A 24,788-nucleotide genomic window follows, 5' to 3' on the forward strand; every position below is an offset into this window, starting at 1 on the left:
GCCGCGGTTCACCCAACACTTTTGGAAGCTTAAATGGTTTCAGCTCTTCGGGTTCTCCGGCCTCAGTATTCGTAGCATTGTTAAAATTCTACTCTATGCAGTGCCAAACCTTATCGTAGCATGTACCAAATTAGTAAATCCTTCACCTTTGTATTGGTATTTAACGACTCCCTGGTCTTTAACGACTCCCGTGGCACAATCTCCAGTTCGAAGCTGTACAATGAATCATTACACGTTGCTCGATACTCACGGCCTTATTTAAAAGGGCGCTGATGATTGTAAAGGCTTAAACGGCTGCCACTACACCATTATCGCCAGGTGAAGACACATACTCGGCAGAAGCCACGAGACCAGCAGTGAACCAGACTTACAGACACGTGGAGACGGTGGAGTGGCAGTGATGCCGCCATTTACACGCAGTTGACAAACTTTCCGGAACAGCTAAGGCAATATTAACATTGCACCACAGCGACAGCTTCAACCAAGTCGTTCCTGTAGGTTATGATTTAACGTTCACCTTTATAATATATTCACGCATTGCAGTAATAAGACTGACTTACCAGACAAGATAACTATATAATAACTATACATAATCTATATCATTAACCATGCCGCAGAACTTACCTAGATCAAATTAAATGTGTAAGGTCAGGTGTGAAGGGCAGGCAGGTGTGAGCGCTTCTTTCCACGGCGTCTCCAGCTGGTCAACTGAATATTCCAACTGGTGCGCCCCTCAACCTTGCCTTCCTTACTCTTCCCCCTTCCACCCCCATCTTACCTTCCTTACTCTCCCCCCCTCCACCTCCCATTCTCTCGTTAGGTCTTTAACTTTTTTTTCTACCTTTCTCACCCCCTCCACCACACCACACCTCCCTGACACCCCCACCACTCCTTCCCTCTGTCTCCCATTCTCTCGTTAGCTCTTTAACTTTCTTATTTTTTCCTCCATCTGCCTCACCCCTTTCACAACAAGCCACCCCCCCCCCTCCCCCCCAGCCATCCTTTCCTCTTCCACTATCTTTCCGTCGTTACACATTTCTTCCCCTTCACCCTCATTTTTTTTTTTTCATCTTCCTCTCCTATATTACTCTCTGACCCTCTGCTAGACGGAGAGATAGCGATAGGTGAATAGATTGATTGAGATAGATCATTATTCACATCCTTCCTCCTCCTCCTATACATCTGTGCTGCAGTGGTTGGCGTGCCTAGCTACGAATCTGCAAGCCCCGGCCCGAGCAGTCTGCGTGCTGTTCACCCATCCTCTTTCGGGCTAGTCGATAAATGGGTACGTAGGGAAACTTGGGGAAGGTAAACTGTGGTAATCCGAATGTCACACTGGCTCGTGTCCCGGGGTAATGGGTTCTTCCCATCACAGACTCAAGGGCCAATGCGATGGAGATGAGCACCGAGGCCATGCCAATCTAATGCGTGTGCGGCCTGATGGTCGGCCCAAGGCTTCTTCCCGGTGGGGTCAGCCCAGCCCTGGCGCCAGCGCAGGCGAGTGTTATGGAGTGCGCCATCATTGGCTGCTCATGCCTGCCTCCGGGCTCCATCTTAATCCTAGAAGAATCTAGTCCGGGGTTGATAGGTGTCTTATTGAACCTCTCCTCCTCCTGAACGCGGTGATGTTACTCTGTCGATTCAGCCATCGCCTCCCATTCTCCTTTCCCACCCCCACCATCTCCCTTTCTCAATCTCTCCATAATCAATCAATAAGTGGGGGCATACGCTGGGGGGCGCGTCGCCTCACCCAACCTACGACGCCAAGCCCGGGGGTCCCTCCGGGCGAGTCTCCATGCAGGCCCCCTTCCCAACCCAAGTACCTCCCGGCAGGATCTATTGACTTCCTCAAGCCATGAACTCTGCGGGCGTCCCCTTGGCCTCCTCCACTCAGGATTGTCTCTTACAGAGACGTGCCCGTATACCCGGAGTTGGCATTGACGGACTATGCAGGTAATTTTCATGTTGAATCAGTCTCACAGAGTAGTCGCCGGTTTGACAGTCATTCCAGCGATATCCCATGATTCTACGTAGACATTTATTACCAAAGGCATCAATCCGCCTCTCCAAGTCCCCATTTAGTGTCCATGTCTCACAACCAGAGTAAGACAGGGAGCACAAGGGACTTGAAGATCCAGATCTTTGTCCTTCTGCACTTGGGGCTTTGTGGTGCAGTGATTAGCACACTTGGCTCACAACCGAAAGAGCCCGGGTTCAATTCCTGGGCGGAGTGGAAAAATTTGGACACCCCTGTCCACCCACCAGTGAATGGGTACCAGGCATTAATCGGGGGTTGTGTCTCGTCTCCTGGGATCGGTTCCCTTCTCCTGTAATTCCTTCCCCTTCTGTCTCTCTCCGGCATATGACCACAGATGTTGCGCTGACCAAACGAAACTTTCCAACTTATCCTTCTGCACAGGTATTGACAACGCCATATACTCGTGCTGAGCGAGTCCATAACACCGTGGGCCAGGTCAATCCGCTGTAAGACTTCCTGGCCAGACTCACCGTTGTTGTAATGGTTCCTAATGGAACACTACATAAAAGTGAGTGAATGATGGACACCACTATGTACCACAAGCTACCACTTCTACAGTTACTGCAGGACCTTCCTAAAGTGTCTGCCGAACTTGACTTCCTCTTAGACCAGTGCCCCCTCAGGACTTATTCATTGTCTTGAGCAACTTCACTGCTACCTTTGGCACTGACAGGATTGGCTTCTGGTACCAGGGACACCAAAAGCTCTCTCCTGCATACTTCAAGATTCAGGAGGTTGAGAACTGCAGGTTCTTGATTCCAGAGACCAGAGCTGCACTGCTGGACTTGGTATGGCAATGCTGGAGGGGCTGCTTAAGAGAATGACCACATCCTTTTAAGTCGTTTACTGTGTGCTTGTAAGACATTGACAATGAATAGCAACTTGGAGAGGCGAAGTGATCCCTTTGATAAAAAGTTCCTATGCAGATTCATGGGATATTGCTGGAATGACTTTGCATCAAATCGGTGATTACTCTGTGAGACTGAATCAAGGCCTTTTACCTGCATAGTTCGTGAAAGCCAACTCTGGTTATATATAGGCATGTGGCACACAACCCATGAGCTGACCCTGCTCACAGGCTACCCTGGTACATAAACATCAAAGGATCCCACCATGCAGTCAGGTGTCACAGCAAAGCTGTGTTGTGGTTCCATTCTGAGCTCTGGCCCTGGCCCCTTCCTTTCATTTTGTTGTTTGGCATGAGGGTTGTATATTGGAGAGGGGTTGCAAACCCCACCCCAACCTATTCAGATCAGGGGTTGGGCTGAGTGCTTGCCATGATCAAGGACATGCTGAGGGAATAAAACCCAAGGCAACTCAGCTTCTCAGTTAAAATTATATCTAAGAGAATGTTAAACCTTGGATGAACACACCATATTTTTAAATTTTTGAATCAATAGATTACAAGATTTGAACTTACCAGATAACCCCTGCCATTACTAGTTGGTCTGTCTGTGAACAGGAGCATTTAATGAAAGAAGACTAAGAGCCTAGATACATAAGACATTATCAGACATCCATTGGAAGCTGCAGATTTTAAGAAAATATGAATAATGATTTGAGAGCCAATCCCCACATTCTCTGATTACAACAAAGTTCATGGATACACATCAAGAATTACTTTAAAACTGAAGCTCATGTTCAGCAAATCAGCCTTCTGGTGCATAGTAGAAACACACACTTTAATATCGTATTGTTTAATACAACGACAGTCTTGTTGTAGTTTTACAAAATTGCCTAAAGTTTCCATGAATTGTGTCTTGCTTCTTCACATTAGCAAGTTGGAAGCTACGGCTCCAGGCAACGAATAAGACAGTGACCAGATAAGTAACTGAACAACACAGTGGTCCTCACCAACTGGCTGGCTGATTATCTGAGGGCCAGCAGGAGGAGAGACACAAGGCTGTGGTTATGTCTTTGTGTCTGGACCACTCTGGTTGTCTGTCCTGCCAATCTAACATCCCAACAGTCTCCGTCTGGCTGCTGGCGTGTGTGAGGCAAAGAAATGAAGAGCATGCTACAGATTTGTGGTCAAACATGTCGTTCATTACTCATGGTTCAGGGCGGCTCCCCACTGGCATGAGGGAAGCTCAGGACGCATATCTTTGGTCGGCCAGCTTGGGCTACACAGAGCAGTGATACGAGGCCTCTCACACGCCAGCGCTGGCTTGTGCTAACTTAACAAAACTGTGCTGTGGTGCCAGAGGTTTACAGTGCTTGATATGGAAATAAGAAAGACAATGTTCTTGGTAGTACTTCATAAAAGGTATGTGTGTGTGTGTGTGTGTGTGTGTGTGTGTGTGTGTGTGTTTTCCTATTTGCCTATTTGTAGTATACAGGGCCTGAGCTCAAGCTCCGGTAGTCCTGTCTCCCAATCTATGTGTGTGTGTGTGTGTGTGTGTGTGTGTGTGTGTGTGTGTGTGTGTGTGTGTGTGTGTAAGCACACACTATATTAATATCAGGATGAAAGATGCCATGTGTAAGTCAGGTCAACTCTGGCCCATGGAATGATCAGTTTTAGGTCAAGTGGGAAAGGTGTCGGTGAGGCAGCATGGGAGTGGCGGTAAGAGCTGCTGGGCTGGGCTGGGCTGGGCTGGGGTACAAGGCTTTTAGGGCAGCACAACAAAGGCTCATTCTGATACATGCACGTGGTCTAAGTAGGGAAATGACTGGAGGCTAATCTGACCCAGTGATCAGCACTGCTCAATAAGTGAGTACTTGTTTCTTCTGAAACTCCCTTTAGTGGTGTCACAGACACGCAGAGGGCTCAGTCAAGCAGTGGCCACGTCATGCACCTTAACTTTATCAGAATGAGACATTACTGCACTTTTGACATTCTTGGCAGAATGTCTTGTTCAATATAAATCAGTGCCTTCCCTAGCAGGAAGAAATCTTTAAGACCCTAACTATCACAACCATGGCAAAACAGTACAGCATATAATACACTCTAGATCAAATGAACAACAGACACATGACAGCACTGCTGCACCCAGTGAAGCACACCTCGTGCAGCCATCACAAGTACTCCGAGTTCCTAATGTAGCTGCTTCTGACAACAATGTTTCCAGACATACTGGCAACATTAACTTAAGTCATTGTCAGTAATGTAGCCAATGACTGATTATAATAATAATAATAATAATAATAATAATAATAATAATAATAATAATAATAAATAATAAATAATAATATTAATATCCTCATTTCCTGTAAACACAGGTAAAATATGCAAATATGCAGAAAAAATACAGATTTGCATTCCAATATGTTTTTTTAGATGCATTTCATATTTACTCTGGCAGTTATCTGGCAATTATCTTGGAAATTCATTTTCCAAGAAGGAATGCTGCTAAGAGTACGATTCCTTGACATAGGATGAGATGCCAAAACCCGTGAAACAGTGAAATTATGTACTTCAAATGGCTGTCAGGAGGGAGACGATATTAATAAGAATGGAGAAAGAGAAATGGTAATAAAGATTTTTCCTCTTGTGACAGGAAGGGGAGGGGAGGGGAGGGGAGGGGTACGGATAGGCTCAGATGGGTGGGTTTCTTTGTGCCAGTCCTTTGCTCCTCTAACTCTCTAAAGTCCTGCAGAAAAAGTTACAGAAACACAAGAAGTGTTAAAAACCCTCACCTCAGCATTGCCTGCCCCATTCATTTTCTGTGTTATAAATGTAACTATCGGACTTGCCAGCATCAAAGACGCACTTTTTTCTCTCTCAAAATAAGACTACAAAAATTAGTATGTGTATCAGACACTGAATGTTGCAATATTATAACCTAGGCCTATAGGAAGTGTACAGATCAGATAAGATGTTGTTGTTGTTGAAGAGCTGTGACTGTTTAGCAGACCCTACTTGGCAGTCTCCTGAGATGAAAAGGAAACACTTACAGCAGTCACTGTTAGTGTTCTGGTGTTGGTCTTGGTGTGGGAGTCACTAACTCCAGAGTGTCATTTCTATGATTTGTTACGTTTGTGTAATAATGTAAAAATAATTGAAGTGAAACCGGTAATACATACAGTATAATCTAATGGCAGTATGAGGCTTAACCACACACTCCATTTACAAGTTTTGATCATGGTCAGTGGCTGGGCTGCTATACCAGGTTTACTTAAACTAGATTCCTGGCGCCTAGGCAGGTTGGTAAGGTTGCACCGCTCTCTCGCAGACACTCATGTCAGATCACATCTTGCATGCTTGAGTGAGACATGTTTCTATATTATATGCCATAGCTCAGCTCATATACGAGATGGCCAGTTCGGTTGACACCATCAGACTCAGCAGTGACTGTATAACAAGATGTATTGAAAAAACTCAACAAAACAAAAACAAAAAAAAAGGTATTACGATGAGTTGAACTGTGAAGATGCGCCCCTTAAATAAATAACTCGGTGTTTTCAATATGTGGAGCTTTATCTGCACTCTGATCACACTATTATGTTCACGAGAGTTTTTCCTACGTAATGTAATACTGTATTTCAGCAATCAATGAACAACTGTTGAAGATAGCGAGCATAAGTAAAACATGTTATAAACATTTTTTTAACATCTTCACAGTTCAACTCATTGTAATACCATTTTCTTTTTTGTTTTGTTGAATTTTTACAATACATCTTGATTCTACAGTCACTGCTGAGTCTGATGGTGTCAACCAAAACTGGCTATCTTGTATATGAGGTGAGCTATGGCATATAATATAGAAACATGTCTCACTCAAGCAGGCAAGGTGTGGTCTGACACGAGGGTCTGCGAGAGAGCGGTGCAGCCAATCAGCTGCAGCCTTACCAACCTGCCTAGGCACCAGGAATCTAGCTTCAGTAAACCTGGTATAGTCAAGACCAAGACTCGCCAGTGGCAAACAGACCTTCAGAGTGAGCAGGTCACCTTCCACATAGTGCTGTTGTTACAACATGGTATACATGTGTACTGTATGGTCTATATATCACAATGAGGTGCTGGTCCAGTAGCATATGGTAGACATGTATTAGAAGTCATGAAACAGCCACAAAACATCTTAGTAAAATTGGTAAGGGTGAGGATATTATTATTATTTTTTTTTTCCATAATATAGCGTTTGAAAATGGGGTGTGTCTCTGACACCGGCAGATATGGTAAATTCTTGTTTCTCACCTCTTGCCCAAAATTCGATTTCCCCAATCAATCCTCTAAAAAAATAAAAAATAAAATAAAAAAAATAAAAAAAATGATCATACTGATGTGCATGGACACAACCCTGACAGCCCCAGCCCCAACGCCCCAGCCAGCGCTAGACTGCTACACTTGCCCCCATCCCCGTGTGGTACTGAGGAGTACAGTGTGCCACAGACAACAGCCCCTAACACCAGCTGATGGCTATAACACCACAGCTGGCAGCTACCACAACCAGCTGATACACATAAATGCCAGCAGGCAGCCACCACCACTAGCTGAGTCATCAACACCATCCATTCTTGAGCTGTGTGCAGTACAGTGGTGATAAAAATGTCGAACAATGCTACTATGAAAATTAGCAAAATAATAACAAACTGTATAAATACTTCTTTCACAGGGAGAACCGTTATGACAGTAATGAAGGCAATACTCTTGCTGCTTGACCCTTTCTTAATATTTTTTATAATAATAATAATAATAATAATAATAATAATAACTATCATAAATATCAGTCAATGATGATAAATTCCCTGCAATACATACATTCTACCTAAAGCCTTGGATTTACACTATGTTGAGCAAAGTATCCTGTGGGATCTTGTAAAGTCAGAGAGTAGGATGAAGATCTCAGCAAGTTCGGGACAGACGTAACACCTCACACTACCTCGGCCTGCCTGTCTGTCTGGGCCTCCTGGAGCATCACAACTCTCCTCACGGGTCTGGGGGAGTGGGTGCAGGAGGACGCTTGTGTAAGGTTCCTCATCAGGCGTACATCACTGAGGAGGCTGCACTTCTTGACCTTGCAGGAGGTGGCCCAGAGTGAGGAGTAGGAGGAGGAGGTGTTGGAAGAGGAGACGGAAGTTTCGGATTCCCATTGCAGCGGGACACTTGGAAGAGAAGTATTGTCTTGCCTCCCACTGTGGATTCAAGGCTTAGGGTAGGTCTCTCACTGTAAGAATAATGATAAAAAGTTGATGGTGAAAATAGGTACCTGCTGAGTCTCCTGCTTTGTATGGAACAGCACTTGCAAATAACTGAGCAACTGTAAATTAGTGACATTATACTTTCACATATACACATGTATGAAAGAGATATGAATTAGTGATAAAAATTAAAGTTTACTGGGATGCAAGTGATATATTTTCAGATTATTAATTAGAAATGGGAATATGTTCAAGTGGTCTCTTCTCAAAATGAAGCATCACACTTGAACATCTGATAAAGTTATAGTTACACCAGGGGTTAAATACAACTATTTACTCATGAGTTACCACTGCAGAGAAACAGCCGACAAACTCTTCGTTAAACTGGAGCGTATGTGAGTATTAGGTCAGTTTTTGTGTGGCTACAAGCAGACACAGGGATGATTTAATGTCACAAAACTGGGGCAAGCAGGAACAGGGAACTTCAGAGATTAGCCATGCATCTCACAACACCTTAGGTTAACATTAGCTTCACCACACTGACAAGGGGCTCATATAAACTACCACATGAGTAAAAAAAACTACCATATACAACAAATGACTACACTTCTACTGTTACTATGCAATTACTAACACTACTAGGAGTCTCAAAATGGTGAGTTGATGCTGGATCGGTCTGGTCCAGGGTGAGGGTAGGGGTTTATCTCCTGGGCAATGGCAGTGATGGTGAGGTGAGGGAAGGCCATGCACAAGAAAAGGTTTGCAAATTATTCACAACTGTCACTTGGGTAAGGAAGAAAAGTGTAAGGAAGGGAGACTCCTTAACCATGCCTATATCTCTCTGGGTGTGTTACAACAGACAGACATCAGAAAAAAACATAATGTAGTCACTCAGGTGATATCTCTTCTGGATCATGTCTTTTGCCTACTATGAAAGTCGCGAGGTGAGATGCAATTTGTCACTAAATTCATAAAGTCTTCGCTAAAAACAAACAAACAAACAAAAGAAAAACATTACATTTTAAAGTCACAGGTCTTCATGACTTCTTTCATTATGTCCAGTGTTATTAAAAAAACTAGTCTTCAGAGGTAATCTTTCACCTGTCCTCATTGGTGTTCAGGTGAGGAGGAACCTTCTTCACATGCATATGCACACACAGACTAGTGTAAAAGAGGTAAACACTCACTATGTTTGTGTAAAAAACGGTTTGAATGGATGTGACCAAGTTGAACTTCAACATACAAAGCATGCAAACACACATACACATACATGCATGCATACAAGCACTCATGTTGACACGCACTTGCACACACACACACACACACACACACACACACACACACACACACACACAGGTAAAGGGTAGGTGTAGCCCTGAGTGTAGGAGTGCGTGTACCTTGGTGTGGCAGAGAGAAGCGAGAGAAGGGAAGAGCTTACACCATCGCCCAGCCGCGGTATTCTTGCGACCCTAGAAAGGCAAAGCATTGGCGGTTAGTTATGAGAAGGGAGGCAGCGGCGACGACACAACATTAGTACTTAACCTCCATGGGATTAGAAAAGGAGGAGGAGAAGCAGGAGCAGAAAAGAGGAAAATAAAAATAAAGATAAAGTAAAGAATGAGATGAGGTAACAGAGAAGGATAAGGAGGCTGAATATGAAGAGGTAGGTAAAAATATTTGGAAGAGGTGATCCATGCAGCAAACCATGTGTCTCATGAGCTCTACTCCTGCAGTGGCTGGACAAAACAGTGATGCCCTATTTATTGCACTTAGCTTAATGGCTGCTTCAGTGTGTGTGTGTGTGTGTGTGTGTGTGTGTAATGAACAAAGAAAATGTTGCAATCCCTGTGTTTAAGACACCTGACTCATTCTAGAAGTGTCATGTTTCTGTGTCCTGGAAAAAAATAGTGGTGTTTGTGTTGAAGTAGTGGTGGTGAAGGTAATGTATTGTTGTTCGTGTTGGTGTTAGTGGGGACAGTGGTGGTGGTGATGTGGGAGTGGTGGTGTGGGTGGTGGTGGTCATGTGTTGGTGTTGGTGTGTGGTAGCTGGGCCCTGATCTGAGCAACATTGCTTTCCTCAGGGTGTTTGGGTTGTGTTCCTTGTCTGGCCTGTCTATTACTCAGGGTGATGAATGAAATATAAGCTGTGCACAAATGTAAGAAATAAATTAATGACTGTAAAGCAAAAAGATCTGAGAACAACTAGAGGCTCTACATCTACAGCATGTACACTATAATACTGTTTTCTTTGGGTTCGGGCACTGTGTAAACTGGTGATACAACACCCAGAATCTAAATATTTCTAGAAAATTCACAAAGTAGAAATGTCCAGTGACCATAACTATATCAACTTAATATATCATATATGTGCCAATCTGTAAAATAGAAAGTGATTTACTTGGTTATGGAAACAATTACAAAATTCATCTGAATTTCTATTCTAAGAACAATTTTATAACAATATAAAGACAGTGCATGAGAGGGAAGAATAACTGTAAATTATTCAGTAAAGTTACTACAGCATGTTGTTATAGAGGTGAGGAGTGAGGGAATGAGTTTTCTCCTCACACCGACAACTCATGGACATGAATCACCAGTCTTGGGGACACTTCCACTTGTGAGTTTTGACAACACCACAAGACTGGCAGCAGTTCATTGCTGGCCGGTCCTTGTTACTGGCACTGCTAACTACGTTCCAAAAGCCAACATGCAGCGTGCAACACTCACAAAGCTTTTCCTTCCACCTAATCTTTTATGATGATTGTAAATTTCATTAGACAAAAACATGTTTGTCTTAATCTGTTAGAAAACAGGCATTTATCTTTGCTTCAAATACTTAAAGTGTCAAATTCATTTGTTCAATTTTATGAGAAGTGGAAAATATATTCACCTAAGATGATGTATGTTAATACTTTCTTTATCTTCTCCAATACTGAACACATATTTAAGTATAATCTGTATAAACACACACACACACACACACATTCACACTCACTAACACGCACACACACGACCAGAATGATAGCTTTTGTGGGTAATTCACCATGGTCTAATGGTCTAATCACACACTGGACCCTGAATCTCCAGCCAGCACCCTCCCTGAATGAGCTAGGAGCTCTGGTGACAGATCATTAGGTATGGCTGGAGCCTAACATCACACCCACACACACCTAGGAGGTGCAACACATGCCTCGATTGACACACGGTACATATTCACTGCTGGGTGGGCAGGGGGCATGGAGTAAAGGAGACTGCCCATCCATCTCTACTCTGCCCAGGAATTGAACCTGGGACCTCTCGGTTGTGAGGTGAGCGCACTAACCACTGCACTACACTCTACAGTGTGTGTGTAATTCACCTCTTGGTCTGCTGTGGGTCTCTCTCGAGTCAGCCAGCCGGTCCCCTACGGGAGAGCACAGAGCTCATAGTATCAATCTTTGGGTAGGACTGAGACCACCCACACTTGTGTGTGTGTGTGTGTGTGTAAAGTGAGCTGCCTCCTATTACATCCTCTTCTTGTATTCTCTTTCTTCTTCTCAATTTCCAGTATTGCTGTCCTTTTTCATACAGTTGAAAAAATTAGCCTAACCCCTTGCTAATTTTGTTACTCTTTCATATTTTGGCCCTATTTTTTTCCTTACTGTGAAATACATAAAGTATGTCTAAGGTTGAGTGGAGGGATTGCACAGTCCTATCACAACCAGAAACCCATAAAAGCATTCCCTCAAGTCCATTAACTGCTATCTTGGAGGGAGAACAAAGACCAACAAAACATGGGCCACCATAGCAAAAAAATCTGCAGGCACTCATTGCAGATTGATGAGAATAACTTATGACAATAGTTTACATTGAGGGAGTGACAGTGAGACAGATGGGTGGAGTGGGCAGAGAGGCAAGGAGCAAGGAGAGTAATGAAGATGCAGGCAGTAGCAGTCACCACGCATGCATCTTAAAAGGCTTACGTGCAGATTGGAAGTTTTGGTGCCTAACTTGGATATGAATGTCTTGCAACTCCCCTGAGAAATGAAAGTAAAAACATATATCATATTCAGTCATGACATGGCAAGAAGTGGGAAGGGCATAACTGTAAATAGCAAGATTATCATCAAAATGCATCATGTCTGTATGTATACTAATATATTATACACTTCTAGTTATGTTTTTGAATACTGCAGAGGCAAGATATGGAAACAGCAGCATATTCAGTCAAAGGGGAGAAAAGAGAAATACTTCATTAGAATGTTAAATGGAAAACCACTGATCCCTTATGGAAGGAAAAGCTATGTGAACTACATCTCTTAAACATGTAACATTATGTGCACAAGATTCCTATGAAAAAAAAAAATATAGGTGTGGATTGAAGGTGATTCAAGTGTTTCCAACAGTGCCACACAACTGACTGTTTCTGGACAGCACACATGAGGTGTGTGGTGTCTGGCTTAACATGAACATCAGAACCAGAAGAAGCCTGGCAACCAAGTTTGTGGGAAGTTCTTGTCTTCTACACCTTACAATGAGAGCCAGCGAGTGGTGGTGCTGTGTGGCATGCAGGATGGGATGGTTTGTGAGATGAAATAATACTGAACAATGCAGTCCCTTACCTTATCATCCTCTTATAAATGTATTGATAAGAGCTAACTGGTGAATATAATCATGTTAAATAACAATTCACACTTCACACATTAGTTTAAACACTCTACAAGAAGTCATTTCCCAAGTCTGGAAATAACCAAAAATGCACATGATGCACAAAAAACAAAAACTATTTTTGAGCAAAGTTGAATTTCTTAGAATTTCTGATTCATTTACAGCAACAAAAGGAAACGTGAATCAGATAAAAAAATAGCATGTTGAATTAATAGTCCACATAATGAAATCAATATATTTTCTTCAATATAATTTACTCTGAGGACCAATCTGGTACTCATCTTAGATACTCTCAATGGTGATCAGTTCTTTACAGACGGGCATCATCAAATCTTTACTTATTACCATTCTGATGACGGCAACGCCAACACGTGCCATTTGCCATCCTTGGAGGTACAGGCTGCTCATGTTTCATACTCATTTGATTTACACACTTGAAATAGTGCATGCCATCCAATACTTTAAATTTGGTATTTACACAAATAAAGCTCCACTAATTATGTGAGCAGTGTGTTGCTAGTAACAGCAGAATTGAAAATGAATATAACCCATTAGTAATGTATTTACATTTCAAGTATGTTCTTCTCAAAGCTAATCCACTTCTTTTCATATTTAGGTGTGTCTGCACTCCTTTGATGGATACTAGCTTGCCATGACCAGTGCAGTATTTACTTGGACTTGTACAATAAGCAGGAAGAGGAATCACAACAACACCACACTATCAAATGGTCTTAGCAGACCAAACTGGTAAAAAAAAATTATGGTTCATCTGCTTCTTACAAAGACAGTATTTAGTGTGTTTATCGTACTGAGTAAATAGTGCACTGACCATGGTAGGAAAATATTCATCAAAGGACTGTGTAGACACATCTCGTAAATGTGAAAGAAAGTTGGTAAACTCTGAGAAAAAATACTTGAAATGTTAGCACGTTACAAATGGGGTCGTCAAAAACACTAGTCAGTAAAGAAGGAGCATGGTGGTGCACACCATGATTATGTGATATTGCTGTGCTGGAAGTCGTCATTTTGGTTTTATTTTCATGTTAAGTGTTTCACGATCTTATACTTTGCACAACTGTGGACGGCATCACCATTATTCTTTATGAAAATGTAAAATTTGATTTCCACAAAATTCAATTTATGCAACCTTTCCACAAGCCTAAATTTGTGTAAAACATGAACAGACTGTATTCGTGTTGGTGGTAATTCTTTGATGATGTAGCCGGTCATTGTTTCCTCAGCACCAGCAGGGCGGGCAGTGTCACAGAAGCACCAACACACAATGAGGAAGGCCACTAATCCTGCACCCACATGGCAGCACAGCAACGAGGAAAATGAGGATTCATAGGTGCTCTTTGTCAATTGGTTTATCATCATGAAATTGAAGTTTGTGTGAAGTTACAACACTTTGTCATCTAACTGTCTTTGATTATTCTCATTAAGAAATAATCATGAAGGTAACATAAAAAGAGATCTTTATAACTTTTCATGAAGTATGTCACATCATCAAACAGTAGTTCAGAATTTTGATCTGAATACACAGTTGTGCATCTGCTCAGGTCTTTTGCCCTAAATACTGAAATAATCAAGATTTGTTTTTTACTCACGTTTCCCTCAAATAACATTATAGTGAAAACAACGTATGTCAAAATCTGACTTGCATCTTTCCTCACTGCTGTGCTGCGTCAAACCACGAAGCATTCTATAAAACAAGCACTGAATGGCAGAGGAAACGCTTATGTACATTGTCAGAAATTCCCCCTCTGTGAAAGTATATTTTTCCTGAGTAATCTCTCACTAGAGTTGGTCAAAGGGAGGAATAATGCTGCTCAATGAATGAAAGGCCCAAAACAGACACATACAAATATAATGACACAAAATGGTCTAGCATATCATCAATACCATGTGCCCAAATTGACGGAGTGGAAATATTTCTCAATCTGAAAGGTTATGTTAATAATACTATACTAAGTAAAGGCTATTTGCACTGAAAAATATATCCAGCTTCTGCCATGCACATGTAAACCCATCCGTTATTATAACTGCGTGCATTCCTTGGACGAGTCATGTCCTGTTTTGCCAGAAGAAAGATGCACAAGGGAAGCAACACACACAACCACCACACAAGAGAACCCAAGAGCCAGAAACAATAATGTCTTCCCCACAGATCCCTCCCAAACCTGTCCCCATGATGGGCGGCCAACACATTCTGGAGAAATCTAAAGTTAAGATTGTGATAGTGTGCAAAACTGGATAACTATCCCACTTCTTTGTAATGCCTGGCAAAATATTTCACATGAATGTATATGGGAAGGATAAGAAGCTTTCACTTGTCTGAGATGCCCCATGCATGCCAGTCTATTTGTGTGTTATCTTGCAATGGCAATGAGTAACTTGCAATGGTAATGAGGTCTTATCAATTTTCCCAGACATTTTCTCATCTTTAATCCTTCACATCCTTCAGCCACAGTCTCACACAGACTATATAATGTATAGATTCTATCAGTGAAAAGATTATGAAAAATGGGCACATGTGAGTTTCCACAGTCACTGGCAGACCAAAGCAGCAGAGATGAGTCTCAGGAAGCCTCAGGAAGGTATTGCTAGGGCCATAGGTCATTATCTCCCTAGAGACTGGATGACTTTGAAGTTCCAGACAGCCTCCCTCCCTCCCCCCTCCTTCCCTCCCTCTATTGATCATTAATCTATTCAGAGAAAATTCAGTCATTTCAAAGGTGCTCACTTAAACAGTCTCAGTCCTCTGAGTGTAATGTAGGGTCTTAACAGTAAGGAGCAAAAGGATGCCCCAAGGTCATCCTTTTCAGAAGGGGAAGTCCCTGACCTAAACCATGTCAGCATTCTTGCCTATCTGTCAGTCATTCAGACACAAGCAAACACACAGTCATAAACTTCAACTACACAGTTGGACTCAAAATCACACTGGCACAAAGCAACAATACATAATATTAATTACATACTATCAAAAGGTCACATACCACACATCTATCAGCCAATTATAATAACAAAGGAATGCTTGTTATCACTTCTTATCTGATGTCAACCTGACTCTGTCTGTCTCTCTCTCTGTCCTGTCTGTCTCTCTCTCTGTCCTGTCTGTCTCTCTCTCTCTCTCTCTCTCTCTCTGTCACACACTGTCTGAGCGGCGATCCCTGAGGCTCGAGAGTTTGTCCTTGAGAATGTTAGTGAGGCTGGGTGGTTTGCCCTGCGATAGAGGGAGGGAGGAGCAGGAGCTGGTGTGCTGTGTGAGAGCAGCAGCTCTGGGAGAACCTGTGGGAGGACCTGTGCTGTGTTGGAGTTGGTGGAGGTGGTGGCTGTGGCGGTGGTGGCAGTAGCATGGACCCTGGTGGTGGGGGGAAGCAGTGGTAGCTGCCTGGCCATGGGGGGGAGCCGTACCTATGGTGAAGCGTGGAAAGTCGCACATCTCGCACATGTTCATGTCGGGGTGGTTGATGAAGGTGCACTTGGAGCAGCCCCACTTGTGACTCGCCTCCTCCATCCGCTCTCCTCCTCGCCCCTGAAAGAAGGAGGGAGTCTGTCTTATTGGTGACCTCCAGGCACAGGATGGCTTGTGATAATGTACTCTGGGTATGAATGGTCCTCCTCTCCTCACTAGCCTTATGCATCCCATCAAATTAGAAAACCATGAAATGAAAAAAAACAAAAAATAAAAAAATAAATATAATGGGAAAATGGGAAGTGGAAGTAACCAACCTGATATTGCCCATAGCCATGGTTGGTCAGTGGGGGTGGTGGGGGTGCAGGAGGAGGGGGGGCAGGCCGGGTGGGGAGGTAGCCGGGTGTGTGGGGGGTGTTGGGGGTGTTGGGCGTCCCCAGCTCACTCCCCAAGCTGGACCCTGAACTTCCTCCTGTGGGGATGCAAGACGACTTAGTGTGCATAAATACTACATAAACAAATTACACACACACACACACACACACACACACACACACACACACACTGTCCATCCATGACACTGAGGAGAGAAAAGTAGAGGATAAAGTAGTGATAATAAAAATGAGTAAGAAGGAAAAGGAGGAATTCCTGGCTAGTATATTACAGGGACAACCACACCGCTCGGCTTACAACCAGTTACCTCGCTTTACACCAACAAATACTAGCAATTACACACAGGGAATCACATACATCAAAGATAAAATACATCACCAAAAGAAAACTAAACTAAAATAGGAAACAGTTATCCATGTGAATACTCTCCTTAGCTAACTGATTACAACTGATACAATTTACCAGTGAAGCATGGCAGTGGTAGTGGGAAAGGTTGTCAAGTATAATTTTATGATTAACATGGGTTCCCTTTGATGTGATTTCATTTTGCATTACCTACCAGAACGATGCTTCAATAAACGAAGAACAGAGAATGAGGAGGTAAAGGTAGAAAGACTGAATAGAATGAAACTGCAAATGAAAGAATAGAGTAAGAAAAGAAAGTCAATAACAGAGAGGAATTACTAGAGAGAATGAACGAAGGTAAGAAGAAGGCAACTGAAACTGCAAATGAAAGAAACAAACTAAGAAATGAAAGTCAAGGGCGAGAAATTAAAATGAGGAGGAAAAGGTAGAAAGAATGAACTAAGGAAAGAAGGAAGAGAGTGAAACCACAAGTGAAGGAACTAGAATAACAAAAACAAGTCAATAAGAAAGGTGAGCATAAAGGATGAGGCAACTATCTGTCCCCTACCAGACCATCTGAAGTATGCAGAGCAGTTTCATTAAAGATGAGTTATGGCCAACATTATCACTTGAGGTAAAAATAAAACAAGGATGAAGAGGAATAAACAGACGACTGGCAGCCCTTTTCCTATGTCAGATCATGATACACGTGGGTCCTTGTCTCTCTGTGTGTGTGTGTGTGTGTGTGTGTGTGTGTGTGTGTGTGTGTGTGTGTGTGTGTGTGTGCATCCGTCCCTCCTCTTCAAGCTGTCAGTAACACCCTTGACCACTGACATGAGCACTGGCAGGGTGACGGCTACCATTACGAGGCTAACACGGAGGGGAGGCGACTCAAGTGAAGTGAATGGGGCAGCGGCAATGATGTCCGTCACTCACCCACTTTTTCTTCCTCCTCCTCCCCAAGGCTGTACCTAATTTTACCCCTGTAGGCAGTTACAGCAAGTCTAAGTAAGGAAGCACCAAGATACCTCAGAAATTAATGTAACCTTATTTCTTTTTAGAGCACCGTGTTTTTTTTTTATCTCTCTCAGAGCTAGTATTTAGAGAGATCTTTTTCCCCAGGTCTGTTTTGTTTTGCGACATTTGTTCAAGGTTCTTTTGTTGTAGTTATTTTCTCCTCTCTAATAATTCCAACCAAAACACAGCACTAGCTTATAACATCCCATTCCTCCACTTCCTTTCCTCTAAACATGGCATCTAAATCATTGTATTTTTATTATGCCGCCCACCACTTCACTGCTGCCTCAAAATACTGCAGCTTGTCATCATTACTCAGCTGCTACTTGGCAATAGTGCAAGGTAACGGCTCCACCTGTTACTTGTTGCTGTGCTGATCTGTTGTGTCCTACCTGTGTGCCCTCCACTACCTGTTGCTGTGAACACCCCTATGGCTTCATAAATCCTGACCTATTGTCCACACAAAACAAAAGCTATTCACATGAGGAACAGATTCTTCCATGCTGCTGTCACTCTTCTTTGTGTGCTTCTACACTCCATTCCTTGCAGAGGCTCTTAACCCGGTAGCAGCAGGGATCATGTTTCTTAATGGTCCCTCCAAGTGGGAAAAATGAGAAAAATCACCACTCACACAAACCATTTCATAATATATATCAAAGCATTTGTGATCAGATTATGTATCATCTATTTTTGGGGGTTTATATCATGGCACAAATTTGGCCCGTCACTGCTACACAGTAAAGCCACAAATTTGGCCCGTCGCTGCTACCGGGTTAATGCAAACTGACCTATACACCTATACTTTGTCAATCCACAACTCCCATACACTATATATTTGGCAACAGCAGCAATAACTTTATTACTATTCTTTTCCCATTAGTTATCCCTCACTGTCTTTACTTTAATTGGTTTATTCTTTACAAAAGTGACTAAAAGTTCAGTTTCATCCCTCTCACATGAATGGACTGACATCACAATGAGCGGCATCTAGTTCAGGATTCACAAGTCTACCCTGCTCATGTTTTCCCTTATCAAGCTGACCACTCACGTCCCCAGTGTATATCTACGACCTTTCTCTTTTTTCTATGACTTCATTTACTTTTTGCCTACACGCTGCACACCATTATTGCTTGTACTGCTTCCTTGGTGTGCTGTAGCCCTCACCCACTCATCGTAACCAAGCCACACTACTTATCATTTCATAAAACACCAGAAAGACACTGCTGCACCATGCTACAATTACCAACACTAATAGAACAACCATAACTACATCTACCTCACATACGGCTGCTGCCTACATTTTTCACTCAGCACTAACTGCATCCTATTTTTCTTTTTATTAACCCGGTAGCAGCGACGGGCCAAATTTGCGCCATGATATAAACCCCCCAAAATAGATGATACTTAATCTGATCACAAATGCTTTGATATATATTATGATATGGTTTGTGTGAGGGGTGATTTTTTCTAATTTTTCTCATTAAGAAACATGATCCCCGCTGCTACCGGGTTAAACAGCCTACACCATCCTTACTTCCCCTAGCCTACAGTGGGCCTGCTTTTATAGCCTACATTAAGCAGTGGATTTGAAGCCTACAGAGGAGAGGAAAGAATAATCTGTTTACATAGCCTACAAAAACAATCAACCAGCACTGCTCACTGTCCCAATCCTCCACAATAATGTCCATCTTATCGCCATGGAAAATCACACGGAACTCCTTGCTCTGGGTATCCTCTCTCCCCTGAAGTGGTTCCTCAAACTGTTTGGAGGCCATGATGCTCTTGAAGATCTGCATGGCCCTCGAGTACTTACTGGTGAGCAGTGGCGGCTGTGAGACCGGCGGCATACCCTCAGAGTAGCCTGGTTGAGGTTGTGTCAGGGTGGAGTAACCCTCAAGATCAAAGTCAGGTGCTGCAGGGAAAGGACAGTGAGGGGTGAGGGTCAGTGTGGGGAAAGAGAGCAGGGGGGTTATATTACAGGTCAGCGTGAGGAAGGAGCAGGGGGATAATGTTACATATTTTGCTCTTCCACATGTAAGTTTGTTATGTGTTTTGATATTTCATGCCTATCAGAAATGCATTTTATACGATAGTGTTTGATTATTCTTTTCTATTTCTTATTTTGCCAAGCTTTCACATTTTCTGTACTGCATATATTAGAGAGGCTGAAGTGGATAACTCAAGTGTGAAAGTATTATTTATAATATATAAACATCAGTACACTTCCATAACACTGGCTGTCACACTCACCGAGACGCAGTATTCTGTTCTCCATCTCATAACACTCAGACTGCAACCGCTGATTCTCCTGCTGCACCTCCTCTATTCTCTGTGGGGGAGACGAAATGTTAAACACTGTGTGTGTGTAGCATGCCTGTTTATGTATTCATCATAAAGTTGAATACATAAAAATAAATTCCTTTAGTCCTTTACCCACCAACATGGTCATTTATGAATTAATTGACTAATGTTATTTAATGTACAGACGTCAAAAAAAGTATCGGTGCACAGGGGGTGCGATGCCTACAGCAAACATTCGAGCATCCGCTGATATTGTGGGAGGGTTGGCATGCCTGACTGTGGCTTGTTCGTAAGATTCGAACTACACAGCGATTGTTTCATAACTCCGATCCAGAAACATTTCAAAGACTGACGGGAAGTTTACGTGGTTATCTTCGTATCATGGTCATGCCAATCAACATGTAAACATCACAGGCGACACGAGGGGCTGGCGTAGCCCTCCATGCTAGGGGTGTCACCATTACTGATATTGCCCGTCAGCTTCATATTCACCGGAACACAGCAGCACGGTGGATTTGGCGGCACGCAGACACAGGTGCTACAGACGACACGCCTCGAGTCGGGTACATTACAAAGATGATGTAATGTGTATATTATAATGTACATGTGTATGTATGACTGTACCGGGTGTCGCCACACGTACAGTTCCACCTTTCAGCAATGACTACTTTCCATTCATACCACTATTTTAGTCATACACACACACACACACACACACACACACACACACACACATTTATTCTCCACCACACCAGTGCCACATCACCTCACACCATAACACGATTCTCTCCAATGACCCCCCTCCTGCGTCACCACCACCGCCACGCAACACTCACCATAGTATTGGTATCCGCGTTGAGTTTGCGTTGCTGTTCCCGCGCCTGCAACTCCCGCAGCATCATCTCCACCTCAGCCTCCAGCCGGTCCTTCTCTTCCACCTGCTTGCTCAGCTCCATCGCCATGCGCTGTTTTCGTGCCAGCTGGTCCTGGACGAGCACTGTGCCGCGGAACACAACCATCAGACACGGCACAGCACAAGCAGCAAAGGAGGCAGAAACATAGATAAAATTATGTCTTTTTCATAATTATTACTGTGGGTGTTTTCAAGATACTGAGTGGATCTAAGCTTGGTCTTTTGTCAAGTACTTCAGCCGTAAAGTATTCAATTGTTATCTGTACTTTGAGTTAAAAACGGTGGTATACTTTGTCTGCTGTGCCATAACTGAAGTTGTGATGATTCATTACCATCCGATCTTATAGACACGCTTCAACTTGTCATGAAACAAAAGAGGTTTTCATTAGACGTAAAAGCAACTTGTCATGAGCTACCATTTGTGAATGAGAACTAATTTTGATTATGAGGAAAAAGTTTAGTGTTCACTCCATTGCAACCCGTCACTCACTGAGCACATCAAGATTTTACCGCTAAATTACAGGTCTGTTACCAAGTTGGGGGTACCTACAACACTGCCAGGGAGGGCCACTGCTGACCGGTGTCCATTGTGGTTACTGGTAGTGGTGGTGATGTGTGTGTGTGTGTGTGTGTGTGTGTGTGTGCGTGTGTGTTTGTGTGTGTAATTCACCTCGGTCTGCTGCGGGTCTCTCTCGAGACAGCCAGCCGTTCCCCTACGGAAGAGCACAGAGCTCGTAGTACCGATCTTTGGGTAGGACTGAGACCACTCACACACAACACACCGCGACAACGAGGTCACAACTCCTTGCCTTACGTCGCGTACCTACTCACTGCTAGGTGAACAGGGGCTACACGTGAAAGAAGATAAACCCAACTTATCTTCACCCGGTCGGGGAATCGAACCCCGGTCCTTCTGTTTGTGAGGCAGACGCTCTATCCACTGAGCTACCGGGCCGTGTGTGTGTGTGTGTGTGTGTGTGTGTGTGTGTGTGTGTGTGTGTGTGTTAAGGGGGGCATGAGCTACCTACACATGCACGGTACACACACGCCAGAGGCACACACCAAAGGCTGCTGGGCACAAACCACTTCACATGACACTCGTTAATCAAACAATGTAAAGAAAAAAAAAATAACAATAAAAATTCCCAACACAGCCAAACACAACAGCTTAACTCTTGGTTATTATTATTATAATTATTATTATTATTATCATTACTATTATTAATATTGATGTCTAAGAGCCAGCCAACTAGCCAACGAGTAGTCTACATGGCACATAACGATCACGGGGTCTTGTCAACCAGAGTGAGACATGAGTTAGTAGCCACAGAACGTGAGCAGTGTGTTTTGAGGAGGGGGAGGGGGGGGGGGGAGTCTGGGTATGATGAGCCGCATTGAGGAGGGGTGGAGTAGGGGAGGGGAGGCAGGCAGCACACACAGGACACACACAGGGGTGCAGGCTGCTCTACCTTGCGCGTGGGCAGAGTCAGGGCCTGCGGGCGGCGCGGCCAGCAAGGGCTCTGCCGCGGAGTAGCCGAGGCCGGGCTCGGTATAGGGCGGGTAGTGGAAGGGGTGCAGGGTGACGGGCGGCCCCACGCACTCCGGCAGGGACGACTTTCTCTGCCTGGACTCTGAAGTGACAGAGTCCGTCACGTACCAGGTCTGGGGTCGCCGCACCTGCCCCGTCACCCCCTCAGAACCTACCACGTCCCCCGTGGTGGGAAAGGGCGCCCCCGTGGGGGAGCGTCCCTCCTCGCCGCCTGAGCTGTACTGGATGTGGAACGCTGTGTTGGCCTGGGAACTTTTATTGTCTAGGTTTGTGCGCATGGCCGAGATGGTGCCTCCGGTGGGCCCTATGGAGATCTGAAGGGAGGAGCGCGAGCCCTGGCGGTGGTCCAGGGACGAAGTGGAATACGTGAGGGAAGATCCGTTCGACCGGATCTGAATGGGGGGCTGCGGCTCCGAGGACGGCTGCCTCAGTTGCAGGTTGACGGAGGTGTACGAGCGGCCGCACACCGACACCGTGCCGTCACTGGAGGGTGGCCCGGGGGCGTGATGCGCCCCGTGGGGAGGGACGGGGATAAGGTGCACAGACGAAACGAGTCTCCGACCTGGAGGAGGACGGCCGCTGCTTCTGCTGCCGCCGCCGCCGCTGCCGCTGCTACTGCTGCTACTGTTACTGCCACCGTCGACTGGGCTGAGGTTTGTACAGTTGATGGTGGTGGAAGTGGTGGTGGTGATGGTGGTGGTGGGGGTGGCTGTGGTAGTGATGAGGGTGGCGAAGGTGGTGGTGTTGGTGGTAGTGGTGGTGAAGGTGGTGGTGGCTGTGGCCGTGGCCGCCAGACCAGCAGGCGGGTCCATGGCGGGGCGTGCGGGGGGCGGGGAGTAGCGCGCCTCGGGAAGGTGGTGGTGGTGGTGGTGGTGGTTGTCGGCGCTGCGGCGGCGCTCCGGCGACTCGCGGCTGAACGGGTCGAAGGAGTTGGGCACCACCGGGGCCGAGCTGGGTGCCACAGGCGTGCCGGAGCGGGACTTGGAGCGGTCCCGATCCCCCAGCCTGGCGGGGCCGTCCTGGGGTTGCCTTGGGGCGGGACGGTAACCATTGGCCACGGTGGGGTTCCAGCCGTAACTTACCAGGCTGCCGGCGGAGGACGGGTGCAGCGCCGGCGAGCTAGTGGCGGGGGGCGAGGTGAAGAGTGGCGCGGCGCCCCCGCCGCTGTACACCAAGTACTCCCCGCCCAGCACGCCGGGGGAGGTGTTGACGAGCAGCGGAGTGGTGGGGGTGGAGGGAGTGGAGCCGCGCACGGGGGAGGTGAGGCGAGAAGAGGCGGGGGAGGAGCGGCCCCACGGCCCGTAGTAACCTCCAGGGTGGACCTGCGTCCGCTGCGACAGTTCCTCCTCGCAACGCTCGCGGTCAAGGCCATACTGGGGGAGGGGGAGAGGGAACACCAGGATTAGTGCCACGCTGAGAACCGATCGTAATCATCATCGTTGTCACTCACCATCATCAGTATCATTACAACCCTTATCAACAAGGCATCATTTTCCCAGGACACACGGGAAAACCCCTCCACCTGGGGGGCCTTCCCCGAGCAAAAGAATGCCGGGAACCACCAAGCAGCGGGCCGCGGCACACACGGGGAAAATAAACGGGACGGAGGGCGTGAGTGGATGAGGGTCAGAGGTCAGAGCGGATGAGTGGGTGAGTGAGCGAGGGGGGGGAGTGACGGAACAGGGGAAGAACTATTAATAGCAAAAGTCAGAGCAAAAGTAATGATCACAGGCTGCTGCTGCTGCTTCTCTCTCTCTCTCTCTCTCTCTCTCTCTCTCTCTCTCTCTCTCTCTCTCTCTCTCTCTCTCTCTCTCTCTCTCTCTCTCTTACCTTCTGTATGCTCTCATTGACATCGTTGTCCCGCAGGTCCGGGAACTTCTGCTTCAGGTGGTGGAACAGCTGCATGTGTGGGATGTTACTCCGGGCGTCACCACACGACAGGCGCCCTGGTTCCATACTGCGGCGGGGGCGTCTCCACCATCAACACCCCGCCCCACCGCCCCTCCGCCCCGCCCCAGCCCCGCCCCGACGCTGCCACAGGCTCGGGGGCGCGGGAGGGAGGGAGGCTGAGCAAGGAAGGTCAACTGGTGTG

The 24,788-nt window shown here is 45.2% G+C and overlaps 1 protein-coding gene and 2 long non-coding RNA genes across 19 annotated transcripts in view; 1 reads left to right on the plus strand and 2 right to left on the minus strand.

Annotated features, from left to right (window-relative positions):
• The window catches only part of LOC127001680 (uncharacterized), a 2,572-nt gene extending 1,796 nt beyond the window's left edge, over nt 1-776 (minus strand). The window contains exon 1 of the long non-coding RNA XR_007755397.1: nt 625-776. This is a non-coding gene — a long non-coding RNA (uncharacterized LOC127001680). The remainder of the gene's footprint in view (nt 1-624) is intronic.
• The window catches only part of LOC127001681 (uncharacterized), a 20,641-nt gene extending 7,131 nt beyond the window's left edge, over nt 1-13,510 (plus strand). For both annotated transcript variants that reach the window (XR_007755399.1, XR_007755398.1), the window contains exons 4-6: nt 6,764-8,130; nt 12,502-13,156; nt 13,380-13,510. This is a non-coding gene — a long non-coding RNA (uncharacterized LOC127001681). The remainder of the gene's footprint in view (nt 1-6,763; nt 8,131-12,501; nt 13,157-13,379) is intronic.
• LOC127001677 (mucin-19-like) overlaps nt 3,720-24,788 on the minus strand; it is a 91,836-nt gene continuing 70,767 nt past the window's right edge. For 9 of the 16 annotated variants that reach the window (XM_050866664.1, XM_050866671.1, XM_050866665.1 and 6 more), the window contains 7 exons: nt 24,527-24,788; nt 22,617-24,069; nt 21,071-21,231; nt 20,184-20,262; nt 19,747-19,845; nt 16,496-16,650; nt 15,907-16,298 (listed from right to left, as the gene is read on the minus strand). The exon at nt 24,527-24,788 is cut by the window's right edge and continues 150 nt beyond it. In XM_050866664.1, coding sequence (XP_050722621.1) covers nt 15,909-16,298; nt 16,496-16,650; nt 19,747-19,845; nt 20,184-20,262; nt 21,071-21,231; nt 22,617-24,069; nt 24,527-24,652 — 2,463 coding nt within the window. In that variant the 5' untranslated portion in view covers nt 24,653-24,788 and the 3' untranslated portion in view covers nt 15,907-15,908. Of the gene's footprint in view, nt 6,167-6,865; nt 8,143-9,513; nt 9,586-12,078; nt 12,133-15,906; nt 16,299-16,495; nt 16,651-19,746; nt 19,846-20,183; nt 20,263-21,070; nt 21,232-22,616; nt 24,070-24,526 lie in introns of those variants that run through there. The other 7 variants (XR_007755396.1, XM_050866674.1, XM_050866676.1 and 4 more) reach the window with 7 other exon arrangements.

Source organism: Eriocheir sinensis, chromosome 21 (genome assembly GCF_024679095.1).
Source record: "Eriocheir sinensis breed Jianghai 21 chromosome 21, ASM2467909v1, whole genome shotgun sequence".
NCBI classification, from domain to species: Eukaryota; Metazoa; Arthropoda; class Malacostraca; order Decapoda; family Varunidae; genus Eriocheir; species Eriocheir sinensis.